The sequence below is a fragment of the Falco naumanni genome, chromosome 12 (assembly GCF_017639655.2).
Source record: "Falco naumanni isolate bFalNau1 chromosome 12, bFalNau1.pat, whole genome shotgun sequence".
Lineage (NCBI taxonomy): Eukaryota > Metazoa > Chordata > Aves > Falconiformes > Falconidae > Falco > Falco naumanni.
Window position 1 is genome coordinate 24232018 of NC_054065.1, and position 21045 is coordinate 24253062.

A 21045-nucleotide genomic window follows, 5' to 3' on the forward strand; every position below is an offset into this window, starting at 1 on the left:
TTGTGGTGCAGAGAATGACTCAATTTCAAACATCTCACATACTCACTATTTTAGTCTGTAGGTTGTTGTCTCTCATCTGAAGCAAAATAATGCTCCATAAATGTACAAATTATTTTATTATTATTATTCTTTGTTAGCGTTCATATTTATCAAAGATGATCCAGAAGCATGTCCCAGTAGAACTGAAGCCTTGTGCACAAGGGAAAAAAAACCAAGACGACTCTTTCTATTTCTTTGCAATTTTTTTTGATACTAGAAATGAAATATATTTAACTTTGATCAACAAACAACTGACTGGATTGTTTATTCTATTAAAAGATATCCCAAAATCACATCTAAAACAAAGATGATGTATTACTCAGAGAAATTAAAGGTTATCTGTTCTTATGCTCAGTAACGTTCCACTATCAAAATTAGAAAACAAATGAGCTGGAGCTGATGAAAACACACCAACATGCTCATTCATCTGCTGGACTAGAAAAATACCTTAAGAAAGAAGAAAAAAAGCTGACCTTTTTTGTATGACTTTACCATTTGTGAAAGGTGACAGACTGAGAACCCTGGAGACTCTCTCTAAGTTTGTCTGCTAGCTCACAGAGTGAGGACAAATACCTCAGCGCTGGGTGGAAATGTTATCCGAACAAGTCACTAATGTTCTGAGAAACTACTTTTGCTGACCCCCACTTTTTTTGCTAACAAGAGTGCGTCAGCTTTTATAGTATCAACACATTTATATGGTGTAGACCGCAATCCATGTCACGCAGAACAAGGAACTACCAAGATGTAAGAAGAGATCTTTTGGTACAATTTAGTTCTTTCTACTGAATTGCTGGTACAATTCAGTTCTCACACTGGTTCACTCAATGAAGAGAACAATTCCTCTGTGCCATGCCAAAATATAACTGAATTTTTGCACCTCCTGCGGTCAGTATAAGATAGTGCTGCATTTATGTAATAGAGGAACCAGACTTACGTTCAGCTGCCGCTGAATCAGACGAGTACAGAAGGGAGGACTTACACTACCAGGCTAATGCTGTAGATAGCAAGGTATGTTCATCTTAATAATACATGAAACAAATTCATTCCCTAAGAAGCATGTAAAACTTATTAACACAGTAACAGTCATAGCAACAATACTACTATTTCCAAGGTAAGATATATTATCATCTAACCTATGTCCTTTGTGAATAATCTGGAGCCATAAGAAAACTTTATGCCTTGTAGTGAGAGAACAAATTGTATTTTTTACCAGAACAGAAGAAGCCATGCAATGATTTCTGCGTGTCATCTATTTGCAATAAATACTGTATGTACCTGGAATATGCTTAGCCCATCCAATGATCACCACCAGTTCTCTGTCTGCCAGGTCACAAAGAGTGGTAAGTGCTTTGATGTCACTGTCTGGAACAGTGGGGTCAGGCATAGCATAGATCTTCTCTGGTTCAGCCACGAGCAAATGGGAGACAATCTTGTTATCTGTAAAAATGGTCCAGAACAGTACAAGATCACCAGTAGCATCATTCTACTTTTCAAACACATGGCTCATATTTCAAAGTGTACAAGAATTTTTCTTAAGAATTTGTCTTAAGACAGTAGACCTAATTAAACCCTATTGCAGCTTCATTGGCTTCTACAAGTGGTTACAGCACAAACAAATCTGATCCGTTAACAATGTTTATCAAGCTAGACAACAATGTTTATCAAGCTAGACAACAATGTTTATCAAGCTAGACATGTATGCTTTTAAGACAGTAAATTTAATGGAATGTAGGAATACACACATGATCACCTCTCTAAAACTGGAATATAAACACTGTAGAAAAAAATTCATTCATTATGATGTATTTTGGACTGTACAAATAGAAAAGTTTTGCCTTCCTTTGCTTACCTGAAACCCCTGCCTTGTCCCCAATAGCAGGTGTATTTTTTGAGCAAGGAAATACCACAAGCAATTAGTCAGTCAATGAAATCTTTGACTTCTGCTATTGATTCCAACTACTGTTCTTTATTTTAAATGTCATTGTTGTCACAAAAATAGTCTCAGGACTTTCTCAGTGCTCATTATCCCACATATCTTACATTATGGGTATCCTGCCTGTACTCCTTGGGGCCCATGCTGCAAAAAAAGTGGGGTGTTGTCTTGTAATTGCTTTTCAGTGAAACACACAAATTCAGAATCATGTATAAGATTATCTTCTTTAAGTATAAAAATAATGACCTCCTCTCATTTCCAGCTAGGAATAGTATTAAAATCAATGAGAATAAAGAGTGTAATACTAAGGAAAGTGTCAATAGATGCAGACTCTATCTCAGAAAACTGTTTTTGTGCAACGAATGATACTTTATCATATTCACACACTGGTTATTTTTATCTATATAGCATTCTCATTCATGTGTTTAATATTAACTTTTTCATCCAGATGACTTGTGAAATCTATTTGGAATAATCAGTTAAGTTATAAGGAAAAGTGAAGAGGAAAAAAAAAAAAAGTGTAGAAAAGCCTGGAATATGTACAATACAGTGTTGCTGTTTTATATTCCCTAAGTAGGATAAACATAAAATGAACATTACATCCATGTGGAGGCACAATGGAAGTATCTCATCTCTGTACAGGAACATGATTTGTTACTCTGAGAAGGCAGAAGTGAAAAATGGGAAAACAACTAATTCATTAAGCCTCCTAATACAGGATACATTAATATAGTTCTCAATATATTTACATTTTACTTTTCATGGTAGGTAAACCTTGTGACCTCAAATGCACCACCAGAATTTAAAGCCCAAATGGCACCCTTTGGTGAATTTACAAAAATCTGTTCCCCTCATTAGGATAAAGAGTTATGGGGCTTGATATAAAGGGGATTCCACTGCAAGAAGGTGCAAAGTGTTTTCCAACTGCAAATAAAACTGCCAGAATTAGTACCATTTTCCCCTTCCACATATAAGTCACAGGATGGACCACACTGTCCCCCTGTGGGGGAGCTGCAATGGAAGCTGATGGGGATGTGACTTGCCCAGGAGTACCAGAAAGGCTCCCTACCAGCCCATGACAGATTTCCATAAAATACTCACTTGATTCAGATTTCTGATACTTTACTGCTCTTTTGTGACACAGACTCCTTGATTCTGATCTACTGTCTCTACAATTTTTGCCTTATTCCAAATTTCTGTGTCAGAAATTGTGATGTATGTTAGCCCTTCATAAAATAAGTGCAAGAGCCAACTGGAAACCATCACATCAAGTATGTTTTATTACAAGGGGATATATTCATGCTTTATATGAACCGCAGGAACTATGCCAACTGAGTAATTCTTGATCTCAATATTCTACTGATTATCAAACTGATTAATGAGGAATTCTATTCTTATTTAAAGATGACAGATGGTAGTTTTAACTTACGTTCAAAAACAGCCTTTGCACATAATTTCTTTTTGAAACAATCTTTTCATATCCTGTTTAATTTCACACAGAAAACAATCTTTTTGAGTGGGAAAAGATAACATTGCTTCTTTCCAAATCCCAATATTTTTACATGTATTGAAAAGTAGGACAAATAAATCAGGACTTCAATTTTCTGTTTTTTTAACCAGTGATAAATGAATTAAAAAGCACTCACACCCTCAAGTTCTGGTTTTCCCCCTGCAAACAGAAGAAATGGCCAAAAAACCTCTTTCATTTTTTTTATTAGGTTCCTCACCAATGGCTTTCTGTAAATGATTCAGGAATATTGTACATTGTGATCAGGATTCACAAAATCTCAAATCCTTTTTATTTTTGCAATCAACAAGATCTACAGGCAGGCCATTGGATTCCATGGTGAAGCTGGAAAACACAGCAGAGACCAGAAGTAGGTGTAGGAAATATCCTCCAAACACCTGTTCTTTCCCTATAGGGGGAAAAAGCTACATGTAATGGAGCATGCATTAGTACAGATCATAGGAAAATTTTGAATGTACTCAGAAAGCTCCATCACTCAGGAAATTGGATAGCCATGAGCGCTGTTTCTAGGTAAATCTTATTTAATGTTTCCCTAATTAGAATCAATAGAACCCAATTTTCATTCCTGTGCCTCTGTTATGCACAAACTATCAGTCAGGCTCCAGAAAATCTCCCAGGCTACTTCCACACAAAACCGATTCAACTGTTTCGAGTCTTGACACTTATCTGGCAGGATCTGAAAATCAAGTTTTATAAATGTTTGTTACAAAAATGTTTGTAATTAGACGAGCTAAGGAAAACGAAGTGAGGCACTTAGATAATGAGTAATGATTTATAAGGAGGTTAGTTTATCTCAGACAAATGGAGCTTACAGAAATTGGTGTAGTTATCGTCTTAAAGGTAACGTAATGCACTGCTTTGCAATAATCTTGGGTTTACACAGAGATTCTTATGCTTCACCTTTGTGCACCAACCTCTGTTCATATTAAAGGGCTTGGGGGTTGTGGGTTGGATTTTTTTTTTTTGCCTCTTTGGTCTTGCATTTTTCGATATGCTAGGCTATCAACATTTCTACTCAATGACAATATCCAGTAAATGAAAAACAGACAATCTGTGCACCCAGGAAAACTAAACCTCTAATGAAATTAAGCATTAGAGTTTATTAAATTTTATTGTATTATCAGAAAGTTTTTATTATAATGTGCAAAATCTGCTTAGTGCAGCCCTAGATTGTATTTACAGAACAGTGGGACAGCTTATGGAGGCTGAGTAGAAGATGCCAGATTGGACAATTGAAGGAATATAATCAGCATAATGTTTTTTGGAAAGGCAAAAGGAAACTATGCCATATGTTCACTTAAGCCTTAATTTTATGTAAAACTGGCTGTTTTTTCTTTGACACAGCTAAAATGCCCTTTCACTTACAGTTCAAAGACTGTTTATTTGCTCTCCAGATCCCCATATGCTCAAACGTGTTGTACACAGCACTGTCCCCTACTGGGGAACAGGAACGGAAACAAATTTCATTTTCCATACAGCCAGGTATTTTCAAGAACCTAAAACTGACACGTGTTCTCAGAGGCACAGGGGCAGAGGTAAAGAGGAGACAAGGAAGAGTCTGCCCTCCTTATTTCTCTGGCTTCTTTCTCTATTTTAGGAGCAAATTAACCTTTTCAGCAGGAGCAACTGGATGCGTGCATTCTCATTTGAATTCGTATGAGTTTACAATGCTTGATACAGCATGTATGCCTTTGCAGGGTAATACACCAGCCTCTTGCACTACAGCTATAATGCTATTAAATTTACTTCATGGAATTAGTACAGTCGCTGCTTGAGTTTATATAAGCTGCAAAGCAAAACCCCTAACTATTTTTAGTTAATCGCAAAGAGGATGGAACTTGTATTTTAGCAATGAGATGATCACCTCTCGCTCTCTCTCTCTCTCTCTCTTAATTTCAGTCTGGCGAGATACAATCAAGGACATTATTAAAACATAACAAAACAAAGCAAAAAAATGCATGAGGGTACTAGAGCCCAAACTACCAATTTATGCTTGTTATTAGTGTGGCATATTGCTATTTTAATCTAATGCTAGGTAGTGTATTAATCTATAGATATAAATTAATGAGGCTCTTAATATATTTTCATTGGGAGGTTGAGCAGTCAAACTCATTTAGTTAGTGAAAACTACAAAAATCACCTTCTTGTGAAATCTGAAACTAGAAGCTTCAATGAACTAATGATCACAGTATGAACATTTTATGTACCACTGAAAATAAAGATAACCTGTAAATGTAAAATTTGCACTGCATAAACCATCCTTTTATACACTTCCACCTGTGAAAATATTCTTTGTTCAACTCCACTTGAGAAAGATGAGCATATTTAAAACAAAATATGTTAACAGATAAATGGATACAGTGTTCACCGTAATATCTTCTGACCAAACCCTTGTCCCAGTCAGAAGGAGCTTAGTAACAGGGCTAGGAGTCAAGACCTTGTGTTCAAAGAGAAATTTTGTGTTATCTGGTGTACTCACATGGCTTTTTTGCTGGCTGAACTAGCTGAGGGTTCAGGTATGGGCTATTCTCTGCATCTATTCTGCGCTTGTACTTCTGGCGACCACCACGTACTCTGTCTAGGCGGACACCTATATTGGGAAAAATAAGCAAACTTGTAATTAAATACATTACGAGTATGCCTTTCAGATAACAATCTTCTATCTCGCACCATCCAATATTTATTTAAAATGCATTTTTATTTCAAAAGATTGATTTTAGAAAGCAAGGGAAATCAGTGCTACAAGTATTTGCAAGCCGTTCCAACTTTCACAACATAATTTCCTGTTCATTTAAAACCACTTGTTCCTTTTTACATATTATTAAAAACAGCTAACAAGTTTAGTTTCCATTTGAAAGAGTCTGATCGTAAGTAGTCTCTGCCAGAAGCCAAAGTTCAAAGCTGTAATAACCATCACGGACACAAAAGGCTAACGTTACGAGTGGAGAAGTACAAAGGACAAGAAGTTTAGAAACAATGACTGCTGTATGTAGTTGAGATAGTCAAAACCAGTACTTTTAATTAACATGGATTAACACGGTCAGAGGATATAAGTATCCTTAGAAAAATAAGAACATATATGTGGCTTAGAGTCCTGAAATGGTTCATGAGGTTTTGAAAGAAATTGTATGGCTGTGCATTTAAGTGTCATCAATGTTGAATTAACATTTGTGTTCTACACCCATATTTTCATTGCTCCAGTAAAGCATTCTGCTATCTGTTTTGTACAGAGATACAGGAGTTTACCTTCCTGAAACAAGCTATAGCTGCTTTCATGGACAAAATGAAAAAAGGAGGGGGAAAAACAGGTCCTATAAAACAATGAAGTATTTTTATTTCCTTCTGAGTCACCCAGGCAGATTTCCAGACAACCAGGATGAATGTCAGTATAACCAAGTAGTAACATAACACTGAAGTTGAAAAACTTGGCACATATGCAGGGCAACAGGACAAGTAATACCAAGTGTAAAATTTGTCCCTGATGACATGGATTTAACTAGACAAGAATGCAAGGACACATTACATATCAATGATCCCTGTGAGCGATGTAATAAAGCACAGCTCACTTTATCACTTTTCTTTTCATTGTCTATTTTAGCTCTTCTCCCTCTATTTATCTTTTCTATTGCCATTATTGTGCCTTACTCTACTACTTCCCATCTCCCTGGTCTCTCCCTTGCAGGAAATACCTCCAGAACTGGCTTCTGGACAGCAGAGAAGCCACCACCAAAGAAGTTACAGTTTATGTGCACAGCAAGAATATAGCACAGAGCTCACGCGCTGCCCATGGACCTGCACCAGTAGCACAGTCTAGTTACCAGGAAACATCTGTCATTCCTCTTTCATCCTCAAAAACCAGAGAGGATTGGTTGGGTTTTGGTGAAGCAAAGCCATTTTGCCAACTAGCCAGAAATCCAAAGCCAACTCCTGTAGCGTTGGTTTTTTTTCTTCTTCTTTTATATTTATTGGGGTTTTTTCCTTTTATTTTCCTGTTCTATTTCCTGCTCTCCAAGCTGGCACTAAGCTAACACACCAAAACACTCACTAGCTGACCCAAGGAAGACATTTAGAGTGTTTAGAGATCCAGTTCTGGGCTCCTCTACCAGCAGGGAGGGCTTTGCGTGCATGGGGTTCTCATTTGCCCGGACGGACTGTTGGTATCTATAAATGTTAGTAACACAGGAGATACTTGGCTTAAGGACACAACCAATGTCTGCAACTCTAATGCAGTAAATTGTTTACAACAGTGCCCAATAATTTTTGCTCACCAGGAAAGTGTGTAATGATCACCTCTAACAGTGACATTTCATTTGGTTTCCTGCAGAAGGCTGTATTTCACTCCCTCAAACTCAAGAAGTATATTTATCATTGTATGTTACAGATTATATTTTTTGTGAATCACATTATATAAATAATAAACCAAATCAACCACATATCCAAAAAGGTCAGTGAATAACTAAGAATGAAATCTTATTTATGGTATTTACCTTTATCACTGCCAAACTTGTGACTGATCTGTGGTCTAAGCTATTTGATAAAATTCATGGTGATTCAATCAACAAAACATGGTTGGTTTTTGTTTTTAAAATTATACTTAGAAATGCATGAACTACAAAACCACTTTAAAAATTTATAGTCCAAAGCTTTTCAAAGCTAATGATAACTCAGTGTTCTCCACCCTTGAATCAAGAGTTTGTGCTACACCTGAAGCAAATGACATCCAGGACAATACTTTGCCTTAAAAATAAATAGCAAAAGATCAACATTTGACAGTTAAACATTCAGAAATAGGGAAAGGATTAGAACAAGCCACATGCAATATTGGTGGGATTATGAAAAAGACTGCCCAACATTTGAAGAAAAATAGATAGAAAAGGATTTCTGCATAATTCAGATGCCATCCTTCTTTCTGCTTGGGAGCAGATTTCATAGTGATAAAAGATGGATAGCATCAGACAGAAGTATGTTTAATCAAAAAGTAATGGAACTGAAGCTTAAATTAAAATAATATAAATCTACCAAGATGAACAATTTTTTTACCTCCTTTGCAATTGCTGAGGTACACATTCAAGCCATTCCCACACTCAGTGGAAGGAAATACAGACAAATGTCAAAACAGTAAAATTATATATATATACCCATGCACTCACCTATTATAAATAGCTGTACCTGTAAATATGGCTACTTAATTTTTTTTAGAAGAAAAACATTATAATTCTAAATAACTGGAAAGTAAGAGTACTGCATATTCTAGAATCACACAAAACTATAGCTAATTTAAATTCTAATGTAAAAGCATTTTACATAATACCAATTTTAATGTAAAAGCATAACATAATACCAACAGAATACAAATTAGAGGTTTATAACCCTTTCATTAAAACTGATACAGAGTTTAGGTCTGAAGCTTTCCTCACTCCAAGTACCACCCCAAAGTAGCTACTTTATAATCGATTTCTGATAATCTAACACACCCTAAGCAGTATTTTACTTTCCAGAGTATTTACAGAAGTAAACACAATGCAGGACACCGTTAAGAAAGTATACCCATCTCACATTCCATCGGAACGTTGGACTGTGGTGGGCAGCCAGCTGAAACCCAGAGGTTCCTGTGTCTATGCATGCATTTCCCCACAACTCCAATAGCTTGTAGGAGAGAATTTATTACATAAAGATATATTCATCTGCTCTCAAGACAGTAATCGCTGATGCCTTCTTCATCAGAAAAACAAAGGGAAGAAAGAAAAACAACGTTGTCCACAAAGATCTTCATTTGGGGTAGAAGGAGCTTAATATCTCAATCAGAAGAAATTGCTACAATTCAACACACAGTCTGTACTCCGGGCTATTAAGGGGGATACCGTGGTGTCTAGCTAGTGTACAGGGAGACGTCAGGCAGACCTCTGCTTTAGCTCTGCTGTGCCTGTGGCTTGCCAGCATCTTCAGCAACTTGGTTCATTCACCCTATATTCCTCAACCATAAAGTGAAAAGAAAGATATCCACTCCACCTATATAAACTCATGTCACATGTACAACGAATTGCACTGTACGTATTATCATTGCAGTTATTTAGGATGAAAACATCCATTAATGTCACCGAACAAAGCTCCACTGAAGACAAGCAAGTTCATTCTCCACATTCCCCAACACTTAGTTTCATTTCAAAATTTAACAAAAAAACAAAAACAAAAGACCTTGTAAGAAAAATAGGGATGACCGCAGGGTACAAATAAAAAGAATAACATTGCTACCAGTTACGGTATTAACTACTGGCAACAGCCAGGTGCAACACATTCACTTTACATCTTAGGACAAGCACAAGTTGTGAACAGATCTGGTCAGGATTGATGGGTAGTCACACATTTTTACATGCTTTGCAAAGCTCAGAAGACAAGGATTAGAGTAGAACTGTAATAAACAGAGAGACAGAAACTATGTAAATCAATGCAATAACTACTTTTTTAAAAGAAAGCAATTACACATACTAATACAACATAAGAATTTCTCCAGTTGGCCTTACAGGAAAAAAAATGTCATAGTCATTATACAAGCTTCTACAAAAAAAGTTCACCTCCTAGTTCCTCTCACAATCTTCATGTGATTTCTATCAAATACTTACCAACAACAAAATTATATTGGGCACTTGCTCTAAAGTGAAAGCATCCACAGTCTTGAACAAAAATAACTGAAGACTAGAGATGATGTACAAAATGAGCTACTCATCAAGTACTTCAATCTAAACAAACCCAGTATCGGCAAACCTGAACTCTGTTTCCTCTGTATTTCCTCATCTGTTCCTCTCTCACAACAGATGCAAATCATTATTCCTACTCTGTAGTCCTTTTCTCACATTACCTTGAAGCCCTCACGTGGGACAGGTACCCACTGTGACTGGTGCTATATAATCAAAAGATTGCCCTTACCCCAATATATCATTCTTTTTGCAGTTCAGGTCCTCAGTACAATAATCCTGTTTAACTATGTCATCCCATTTTCCATACCAATCAAGCCACATCCAATATATACTATTTACTCCTTTACAACCTACTTCTTTTCCATCCCCTCCTTCTTACCTTGGCTACAAGCCCCCAGTGTTCTTCTGTCCACTTATCCCACAAACATTCTTGTCCTTTCACAGAGCTCTATACTCACAGGGAATTCTCAGGCTACACTGGAACGCATCAGCCCAGTCCTTCAAACCAAGGCCTACCAACACCAGGACTGCCTGTAAGAAATCCATTACTACCTATCGCTGGGGAGAGCTTTATGTGTTGGAAAAAATAAATCTAGTTCACTTAAATATGAACTAATATCTGAATAACTCAAAATAAATATGTATTTTAAAAATAAAATAAATAAATAAAAACTCTCTCTCTACCTTCCAGTACACCAGTAAAGAACCAGTTTGAGATCAGAACCACATCTGCACAATTTCCTAGGGAAATTCCAAATTCTGCTCCCTTTCCACATGCCCTATTTATGAGAGACTTATGGCAAGCAGTTATGTTATGTTGTCCACAGATGCCATTCTGGCAAACTCCACCTCTAAACAGCATTCAGTATGTACTAAACATATTTCTATCTCATTTTTTGAGACATGTGTATTACCCATTTTCTACAGGTGTAAGATTTCCAACATTGCCTTAAATTTTACAGTGAGACCAGTAAGAATTGATACCTACATAACTGCATCTTGCTGAGCTTTAGAAGAACATCAGTAGCAGAGGCCAAATAAACAGATTCACAGCACAACTAGAAAAAGGAAAAAAAAAAAACAATGGCAGGTTCTGATGTGGTTCTCCTTTGGGACACGGTCTTGGTAAGAGTGTTTCAGTTCACTTGAACATACCGTGATTATTTGTAAGTTTGCTGAGTAAGCTTGAGTGAATATCATAAACTCTGGGTTTTGCTTTCATTCACATAGAACAGGAAAATCAGTTCATTTTTCCACCATGAACACAGACAGAATGTACTTTTAAGAATGCACGGTCATCTGGTTACTCTTTAGACAATTCAGTCATCTCTGTAGTTTGCGATTAGAGCAGTGTGAGGCCAGTGCCTTAATCCTACAGTCTGAAAGATCTGTCGTGGAAAAAATACTTCCACTTCAAACCCCAAAAGAGTGCTCTCAATGAAGTAACACAGCATGAAGAAAAAATATAACACGAGCTATCTTTTCTTCTGGATCTACATATTTGGTTTATGTACTGAATTACAAGGATGCCAGACAGCTTCTGAAATCAGTTTACAAAGTATTTGGATGATACCATATGCAGGAAAAAATCCAGCTAGAGATGTAAAATATGTGTCCATTAGGCAGGTAGTATTCTGAAAACAGAGCCCTAAGTCATCAAAGAAGGTAAAAGCTATGACTCACATTAAAGCTTTCCTGATCTACAGCTGAATTAACAATTAGCAGGGGAAGGCTTTAGCGTTTTGTCTTCTGATAGCTATCTGCACTATTAAACACATTACTTAGTGTAGCATAGAAAGTCTAAAAATCATCCTCCTACTTTGCATTCAGCCAGTACCAAAAAGTATTTGTTAATATGGGATAAAATTGGCTGTCCTCAAGAGATGCCTATAAAACAACTTAGTTCATGAAGCAGCCCATATAATGGACTGAAGGAAAAAACAGTGTTTATTACTATAATACCTGACTTGCTCTGTGACTATAAGTTGCTTAATTTATCTGTTCCCCTGACAAAGATTTGCAAAAAACAGTTTATTATAGGGGGGGGGGGGGGGGGGGGAGGAGAGAGAAAAATATTGCTTTTGTAAAACAATTGTTTTGAACCAATGTTTCACTGAAGATTTTGCTTATGCTTAATAATCAAAAATGTTTCCAGGCAACCAAATGTAAGCAACAATTTGGAAAATTCATTTATTCCTGAGAGGAGGGGATGAGAAGGCTGGATTTTGGCAAAGGAACTGAAAGAAAAAAAATTCTCTTTGGTTAAAGCCCAGAGGTTTTTTCTTTCTCCGTTTGACAAAAGAACTGATAAATGTGTTACTTACACAGCTCAGTACTCAACCTCTCTTGAAAGGAACATTAACTTTGCATGAACTAATCATCTACACGCTGAATTTTTGTGCACTGTCATTTATGCATTAAAACATAAAAGAACATGCAAAAAATCCACTTAGTTTTCCCATGCAAATGAGATTTTGTGTAAATAAATTCTATTATTTCTTAGCGCAAGTGATTTTCATTGAAGAACAGTCCATAAACAAAGATGTTCACACGAAGAAAATGTGGCATAGAATGTTTAAGAGTATTACCATTGCTTTACAATTTTTAATGGTTCCACATGAAGCTAAGTATCCTAATCTGTGACACTCACAAATACAAATTAGGTCACACGCAACAGGTGACAAGTTTTAATTGAATGTCTTCTGTCTGCAATTCTGACAAAAGGTGAATGGAAATAAATGAGTCTGGCAAGACAGCCCTGAGCCTTACAATACCCAATATCTCATTATTTTTAAACAGCTATCTATAAACTGATGCTGACAAGCCTTGAACCTTTTATTTCTGTTCAAGAAGAGGTGAATGTGCAGAAAGAAAAGAGGAAAAAAAATAAAAAAAAAAGAAAAACAGGACAGCTACTGTTGCATTAAGCATGCAATACTCATTATTAGCTTTCAAACATTATAAAAGAATACCGTTTACACTTCATGTAAGAACTTATAGAAAAACCTTTTTATTTTCTGGAAGAGATACACTCTATGCACTCAGTTCCTAGTGCCTAAATTTGAACTTTTCTGAGCGTTATACTACCAGAACTCCATCAGAATTATGCTAGACTCATGCCAATTTTAAAAAGACTGAAATTAGGCCACTAAATACAGGCTACAAAAATTCCCCTTCTTCTCCTTTACTTTTCCAAAGTGAGCCTATATTGCAGCAAAACGTGTGCATTTGCAAACTGTGAAGGGAAGCAATACAGAACTAAGATTATGAATATATAAAACCCCTGACGTTTCTGAAATGAAACCGGGACCATCACATAATACTTCTCTCCTCATCACGTGGGCTACTAATACACTAATAACTAGGTTGCAGTGTGAAATACTGCAAAAGCTTTTATGAATAACACAGAAAATACTGTTGCTAATTTCACCATTAAATTTCATGCCAACATGCCTATGTATCATAAGCATACTATATGACAGTATATGCTTTTTTTTAAAAAAAAAAATATGCATACATTATCCCGGGACAAAGTATAAGAATAAATAATGGCAACCGATCACTAACTAAATACCACAGTTCTTACCTTAATTTATTTAAATATAGTTACACAAGATGCTATCTTGTTTCAGAGTTCAAATTACGACCAATTTAATGAAGTGGAGCTTGCTGGGCTGTAAAGTCATTACTGCATCAATATACTTGTAACCATTACTTTAAGGTGACAAGTGCAGACTTGGGAAAGTCAGCTTGGCTGACGATCCAAGGAGAGGGCATGGAACGCAGGCAGACAGAAAGGTCAAAAAGTAAGTTTGAGCAAGGCCACTCCAATGACTGAAGGTCAAAAGCAGGCCTTTATTCTAGATCACATCACCAGAGCTTATAAAGAATTCAAGAGCTATGCTAGTGACAACTCTAATAGAAAAGAAGTCTGACTGAAGTTCTGGACCATTTGCTGGTGACTCTCAAGAGAGATGGGAAGATCAAAATGAAATGCATTGTAATAATTGGACTGTGAAGTACCAGTAGCATGAATCAAGATCTCAATACCCTTTTCAGATACAATAATGTGCAGTTTCACAGTATTTCAGTTAGTGACTTGGATGATGTGGGATTCTGGAATTAATCTGAGATCCAGAAGTCACAGGAAAGTCTTAATAGTGTGAGTTGAAACAGTTATATAAAATCTTATCGGTCCTACTGGGAGAGCTTGCTTAGAATTAGGATGTCTGTCTAAAGGAAGTGATTTCGTTTTGCTGGAACAGAACCAGAGAAAATAAAAGGATCACTCTCATCATACTAGAGCTTTAAAACAGATGTACAACTCACTGAAATATAAAGTTTTTACCCTAACAAACATGTTCCCTAAGTTTGGGTTTTGTTCTCTCCTATTGTCCTGTACTTTTTTTCTTCCTTTTTTTTCTTTTTTTTGTTTGGGCGGGGGACACAACAAAATCTTTCTCGTCTTCAACCAGTAGCCAGTCTGTGCTGAACTCTACAAGAGTAAGACAAGCAAAATTAGTTTCCAAATTGCACTCACCTGGCAAAGAAAGAAAGACTTACTCTTGCAGTTAAGGTGGCCTTATATTGCCAGTTGAATCTTAATTGGCCTTAGTGCAAAAATCTGTGTTCTCACAAAATTTTGGACTTCTCCAAGGCTTTTTCATGAAAAAAACATTTCAACTTTGTGTTTTCTCTTAGCACACCCATAACAATGCTAAGTATCTCTGCAAACTTTCTCATATTTATGTATTGAGTAATTACGAACTGTACTTTTGCGGGTGAAGAACTATGCAATTCTTCCCTGCTTCTTTTATTCTTTAGAAGAGTAAGACAATGATCTGTGGAACCTCATCAATTTCATACATCATCCTTCAAGCCTTCTCAAAAGGTATGGCAGAATTCTGAATTTATTCCCTCTTTCTTCCGCATGCTATTTTATGGCACTGCAAAATCTAGACCAGGTGGCACAATGGGAAAACAGCCCAAGAAGCTTGCATCATGTCTCAGCCTCTGACTAGGGATAGCACATTTTTAGGAACATTATATCTTAGAATTATTTATATTCTTAAGTATACTTTACCAATTTTAGCTCTACAAAAGACTGTATTGGAAACTAGAGTATCTAAAGTAATTTAGTGAACGCACGCCAGCCTGATGCTAAAAAGAACAGGGTATTTTTGAACACAAGCATCAACTTTATATACAATGTGGGCTTGAAAAATGTGATAGATATTCTTACATTTTGGCTTTACTTTCTGCAGCTAAAATATGAACATTTTGTCTTCTGTATTGTTATTTTTGCAAATATGTTCAGGATTAGATGTAAGCTACCCAACAGGGTTTCATTTGGAGTCTCAGAATACTCTTGCAATACAATTACAGGATAATTCTAAATTCAAGATAAAAGAAGATCTTGTATTACTAGTTTCAGGTGTCTTTGACAAATGATACAGCTTTTCTGTACTTTGCTCTTCCTGTCTATGTACCGTAACTTTCTGTTCCTTAAATTTCTACCTGGTACAAGAGTAAGGTTCAACAGTGACTTATATGAGCTCATAGTGCAGACAGGCACATTTTATGACAGTGAGGAATTCAAAATTCCTGGTCTCTAGTCCCTTTCTGACTTCTCTGAGCAGTTGCTTATTTTAAAAAAAGGGAAACCTTATCTACTACTTAGACACGAAAAATACAATGATCCAGGTTAATGTGTTCAGACTGGAAGGTACCAACATACCACATGACAGCATCTTCCTGTGCAGCGCTGCCTCTGCCAGAAAATCTCAGAGTTAATGCAGAAGAATAAATTCAAGGGGTTTTTTTGTTTCACTATTTGCAGTGGGTTAAAATGACAATTGTTCAACCACAAAACTAAAACTTCAAAATTAAGTGGCTAGATGGACATCAAATCAAGACACAGCATAGTAAAATAACAAAAATAATGTAAAAAGCTGATGTGGTGGAATTGCTTCCTATTACTGTTATCTTGTGGCATTACGTTGGAAGGTGGAAACAAAGGGAGAAACGTTCTCTGCGTATATTATAGTTTCTGGAGGTGGCAGGTAAACACATTCCAATGTGTGCAGCTTAATGAACACTGGGAAAAAAAGCACTCTGGAAGAAAGTATTTGTCTCTTCCTCAAAAAAAGTTGGGCAGTAGTGTATCTAATGAGTATAAAGGCAGAGTCTGTAAAAGACCCTGATAATTAGTTCACAAAACTGTATTAAGTAAGCAACAGAAAAATAAATTAATTAGACTAACACCTTATAAATAGTGTTCTATGATTTCTGGTCATGACAGTAACAGCTTCAGGAAGTCCTGCAAGAGCATTAGCGTAGAATATTTTTGTGTACAATGTGCTACAATGAATCTGAAACTCCCCCCTGTATTAAGGAATGTAATTGATGCGTCCTTAATATTACTTTCAAATATTTATTCAGAGGCTAAAACCAGCAAAATAATTTTTAGTTCAGAATTAAAAATCTGTCTGCAAAGTTTCTTACAGCAGAGAGAAATGAGGGTACTATAGTACTTTATCATAGCTGCTCATTGTGCAAATGTATTTGCCTGCATATACATTCTTACATATGTGAGAAGCATTCAAAGTCACAGACCAAACCGGTATATAAAATCAAAATGTTGTAACATTAAATCCCCATTGTGTTTGACTAAAAATCACCTGATGCTGAACTCGTGAGTAATCCACCCAAAATGGCCTAGCCAGAAAGGGATTTTATAAATGGCCTTTACTGAGGCTCACAATGCCATCCACAGAACTCTGCTCAAGAAATAAATATTTGTATTTTATACAGAATGCACAAACGTTTGTCCCAGTATTTTCCAGAGTACTGGGAATACTGCAGGTGTCAGCGGAAGACCTGACTGAAGGGATGCTGTCAACACAATTAAAGTGTTTATATTTAAATAGATACTTGTGTATTTACATAACATTATTGAAAAAAAAAGTTTTAAAAATGCCTTTTTCTTTTGTCTTTTACATAACCTTTTCCCCTGTTGTTTCATGAGTATCAATATTAAAGAATTGTGTATACATGAGAATCAAAGAGTGAAACTGAGGAGAAAAGCCCAAAACTAATTAATCCAGTTTTGATGCTAAAATTTAGTGACAAGCAAAACAGAAAAATTTAAATAATGTTAAAATTATTTAATTTACAAAACAATGCTCTGGTCCCTCAAATGAATTATATGGACAGATCTATACAGTATATAAAAGTATCAGATCTGGTGAAACATTGTTAAGATTTAAAAATGCACAGTATTTTTTTTAACCTCTCATGTTCATTTCTTTTTTCCCTTAACACAAAAAAGACTGTAAAACTCCTGTACTTATATATTTATAAAAATCCTAAGATAATATCTGGCTTTACCAGATAAAGCCTGAAAAGAACACCAGATTAAATTTTTACAATTCCTATAACAAGTGTATACATTCCGTGTTTCGTCTGGGTAAAGCAATGGAAAAGAAAATGAAACACAAGGAGTTAACAGGTACAGGCAAAGTTCTGTGGACATAAATTAAAAAAATGTAAGGAACTCTTCCTTTTGAATTTTAAGTATTCTCCTGAACGTATTTAACACTTCATTCATGCCCAGAATGTAACTGATTTATACATTAGCTCATATATCCTGCCAGCCTCATGACCTGACATACTGCCTAGTGTGCTGGAGTGGCAGGTTATCCTGTTTGTGGCCTCTGCAACTCCTCTTGAGGCAATACTTGAGCAATTAATGGAAAGTTTATTAATTAAACTACTTTATTGATACTACTGCTAGAAGCTTTCCATAAAAAAGCATAATGGTTAGCCTGCATATCAACTATTCTTTCATAGTTAGCACTAACAGAGGATCAGAGACAATGCAGAAAATCCAGACTTTTTGATTGTCCATAATGTTGTGCAAAATTAATAAAAGGTAAATTGATTTCACTTTAATAAAAGACAATTCATTTTGAAAAAATTAGACACTATACTCAGATTATAAAATGCCCCAACTCTAAAACAGAAAACAGCGACAATTTTCATCTAATCTCATAGGCAACGTTGGGACTTTGGGAAATGGGTTAATAAATTCTAGTTTTCTAAACCAGGCAGACTGATTTACTGCAAACTTCCCCCATTACAGTTACAGTAGGTGTCTATCAAATTGCTTATGAGAACAAATTTATGGAAAATATCCAAGAGTAATGCTTTGTTCTTATTAAAATACATGAATATGTATGTAATTTCAGCCAGACTAAATGAACGAAACAAAACAAAAAGAAAGAGAAAAAAGGTCAACAACTGTCGTCATGAAAATTATTCTTTTCCACATGAAAAAATTCCTCCCTGTTAAAAATGCCTTTATATAAAAGATGTTTGTCTGAGGAAGATATTTTTGCTTAAATTGTAATGGCAACTGCTATGCAGGAAAACCATACAAAGTGTACAAGGGTATGTTAATATAAGTAATTGAGGCGACATAATTACATAAACATTATTTAAAAGAGGAAATAAAGCATAAAATTTCCTCATCCCCAGGATTTATTTTCATGCAGAACTTTAACAGATGCAGAATTAAAAAAAAAAAAAAAAAAGATTTAGTTTTAAGTCAATAATTCCTGACAAGCACAGTCTATTTAAATTGGCACACGCTTACCCTTTTGAACGCAGATCTCAATGGGAGCATTCACTGTGTGCAATGCTAAACAAACACATATTTTATTTTTCTAGGGGCCATAAAAAGAATATCCACCAAACAGGAGACTAAGATCTCACTCAATGCACTGCATATCTCGCATAATTCTACTGGAGGCTGTACATTTCTCCACAAACATCCTACTTCTAAGGGCAGGAAGAGCAAGCAATGTATTTTCATAGACTTTGTGTTTTTTCCAAATACTGTGTTCCTTTCAAAGTTTTCTATTTTCTCTATTTCTCTCCCAAAGTTCTCCCCGCCACCCCCCACCCCCCTTAAAACACATACATCAGACTCATTCTTTCTTTCTTTCTTTTTTCTTTTAAACATATAACTATACATTTTTATCTGCTTCTCATTCCTATGGGCCATGACATCCAGTTTGAAAGACATTAAGGCTAAAACAAAAGCAGAATTTACTGGGTAAAAAGATGAGAGGTTATATAGCCTAATGAAACAAACCCACAAACAGAAACCTAGAGAAATAATTCAGCATGTTTATAACTAGCATCCACAAAACACATGTGTATAATCCTCTCACCAAGGATAGTTTTTGAGCAACTTAACCATGAAGGGTACATACCAGTCATTCCAAAACTGTGTTTGTGACACCTGCTGCAACATCCAAGTCTCTTATTGTCATCATACTCTCAGTATGAGAAGAGACTTACCATACTATTTCACCATAAAATTCACTAATAATTGAATTATATTTCACTTTCATCAGAAACCTAAAATTTCTAGTAGAAAGAAACTTGGGACATGTTATGAAGCACCTTTCCCAATGACAAATACTGTCCTTTCACCTATTACTGTGTATGTTCCTCCTGCCATATTTTAACAGGGGATTCCTTTGGCCGTTCTTTTTTTTTGTTTGTTTGGGGTTTTTTAATTGAAATATTAATAGTTTTGAATTAGTACGGATTGCCTTCAGAAGCAATCATTTCAATAGAAGTTTTCCTAACACTGTTTTGCAATTTTAAGTTTACTTTCTGCTTTTTAAAGTATTCTCCTGTCCATATAGTCAAAGTATACAGGCTAGTTCACGTAAAATTTTACTTGAAACATTCATATACATTTGCTATGATATTAAAGACATTAAAATTCGTAGGTCAAGAGCGGACAATCACAGCTCAAAATATTCATGCAAAGTAGAAATAAACCACATGAAAAATATTTACTTGATACAATTGCCAAGAGTATGCAAAATGCTCTTAGCATAATCATCACTTAGTTTTAAGGCTTCTTTAGTCCCTTTGAAAGTCAGATTATGAAACTATAATCTATATCTAAAAAGAAGATATGTATGATTTGTTTTTATTACTAATCCATGCTTCTTGATCTGACCAAAGAAAGCACAAAAGAAACAGATGCACATATATGTAAGTTCTAACTTCTTAACTGGATATAAAGGGCAGTCAAATCGTTCTTGAATATAAATGAGTTCCCTGGGTCCTGTGAGTTCTCCATTAAAAATGTAATTGCTGACACCTCTGTGATCGGGGAAACAGACACAGGCTTACGGAAAAAGGAGATGACACGATCCCCAATGTGCTGCAGTGGGTACGCTTCTGGTTCTCCAGCAGGAACTCTTCAGAGAAAGATCACCAACGGCTGCGTGTAGTTTGCACATTGCAGTGTAACTCAAATTACACTGCATTGCTTTATGATTAATAAAAGCTAAGAGTTGAAATTCCTTACTCATTCTTTTATCATGCCTTACACAGGTGATCCTTCAATACCAATACAGGAGACTGAACACAAAGAGGTAAAGGTCTTGAAAGCTGGTGGCAAACAAAGTCTCCGTGTGGTTTAGTTTTCAGCGTTTAGAGTCTGCCCACCCCTACACCTCCAGATTACTCCCGTGAGAGCCAGCGTTACCACTAGGACTGCCCCTTAAACAAAACAAGCCAGTTTTCCTCTTTTCCCTCTCTCTTTGGATCAGAACCTCTCTCTACAATGTGCTGTGTTTGTTCCAGAAGGTATTTTGATCCCGTCAGCAAATTTGGATCCATTTTTAGATGTTCAGATTTTTTTCTACTAATTTTAATCTGGACTAGATATATTCAGAAGAATGGTATAAAAACATGCAGAGTTTTCTGAACAAGACAGCAGTGCTTACCACACTACTATAATGACCTAACAGGAATGAGAT

General features: G+C 35.9%; 1 protein-coding gene across 17 annotated transcripts in view; it reads right to left on the reverse strand.

Annotated features, from left to right (window-relative positions):
- The window catches only part of ESRRG (estrogen related receptor gamma), a 396844-nt gene that overhangs the window by 37466 nt on the left and 338333 nt on the right, over window positions 1-21045 (reverse strand). For all 17 annotated transcript variants that reach the window (XM_040612414.1, XM_040612409.1, XM_040612411.1 and 14 more), the window contains 2 exons: window positions 5980-6090; window positions 1315-1476 (listed from right to left, as the gene is read on the reverse strand). In XM_040612414.1, the coding sequence (XP_040468348.1) occupies window positions 1315-1476; window positions 5980-6090 (273 nt within the window). The remainder of the gene's footprint in view (window positions 1-1314; window positions 1477-5979; window positions 6091-21045) is intronic.